Source organism: Eimeria necatrix, genomic scaffold (assembly GCF_000499385.1).
Source record: "Eimeria necatrix Houghton genomic scaffold, Enh_scaff1294, whole genome shotgun sequence".
NCBI lineage: Eukaryota > Apicomplexa > Conoidasida > Eucoccidiorida > Eimeriidae > Eimeria > Eimeria necatrix.
In genome coordinates this window covers 3,614-4,649 of record NW_013654907.1, presented here as the reverse complement: position 1 = coordinate 4,649, position 1,036 = coordinate 3,614, and the positions used below count along the sequence as shown (strand labels likewise).

Genomic DNA, 1,036 nt, shown 5'->3' with positions numbered 1-1,036 from the left:
AATTTCATTTTTTAAAATTTGAATTTCCGAAATCCAAACTTTTGAAACTTCTTCTTGAAATCCAATTTCTTGAAATTTGAATTTTTTTTTTGAAATATAAATTTTTTTAAACTTCAATTTTTGAAACTTCGAAATTTGAAATTTGAATATTTTGAAACTTCAACATTTGAAAATTCAAAACTCGAAATTTGAATATTTGAAACTTGAAAACTTGAAACTTGAATAATTTGAAACTTGAATAATATGAAACTTGAATATTTGAAACTTAAATAATTTGAAACTTGAATAATTTGAAACTTGAATAACTTGAAACTTGAATAATATGAAACTTGAATATTTTTGAAACTTGAATATTTTTTGAAACTTGAATAATTGAAACTTGAATATTTTTTGAAACTTAAATAATTTGAAACTTGAATATTTTTGAAACTTGAATAATTGAAACTTGAATATTTTTTGAAACTTGAACAATTTAGAACTTGAAAATTTGAAACTTGGATATTTTTTGAAACTTGAAAATTTAAAACTTGAAAAGATGAAACTTGAAACTTGAAACTTGAATATTTTTTGGAATTTGAAACTTGAAAGTTTGAAACTTGAACTAAAAGAGAAGCACCTCGTTCGTATTCTTCCCAAAGCGCGAGGACTTCTTGTGCGCGTTTGTTGTCGAGGAATTTGCAAATGAAAAGAAAAGCATTTTTTTCTTTTTCTTTTTTTTCTTTTTCCGAAATGCCATCCAGCGGAGTTATGTCTCCCACGACGGCTTCCGCGAGGTCGTGGGCCAGGGCCATTGCGGCGCACCTGCGGAGTTCGAAGCAAAAATAAAAATCTTTTTCGAAATTAAAAATTAAAAACTTTTTATAATTCCAAATTAATTCCAAATTCACAATCTCCACGAAAAGAGACACAGAGCAGCGCAAAAACCAGCAAAAATGCACTCAAATTCGCAACAATAATTCTAAAAGCAGCCAAACAGCAGCAGCAGCAGCAGCAGCAGCAGCAGCAGCAGCAGCAAACTGCTGCTGCTGCGCAGCAG

The 1,036-nt window shown here is 29.8% G+C and overlaps 1 protein-coding gene across 1 annotated transcript in view; it reads right to left on the bottom strand.

Annotated features, from left to right (window-relative positions):
* Window positions 1-958: 958 nt before the first annotated feature.
* ENH_00009780 (hypothetical protein) overlaps window positions 959-1,036 on the bottom strand; it is a gene marked incomplete at both ends in the record, with an annotated part of 274 nt that continues 196 nt past the window's right edge. The window contains one exon of the mRNA XM_013584193.1: window positions 959-1,036. Within this exon, the coding sequence (XP_013439647.1) occupies window positions 959-1,036 (78 nt within the window).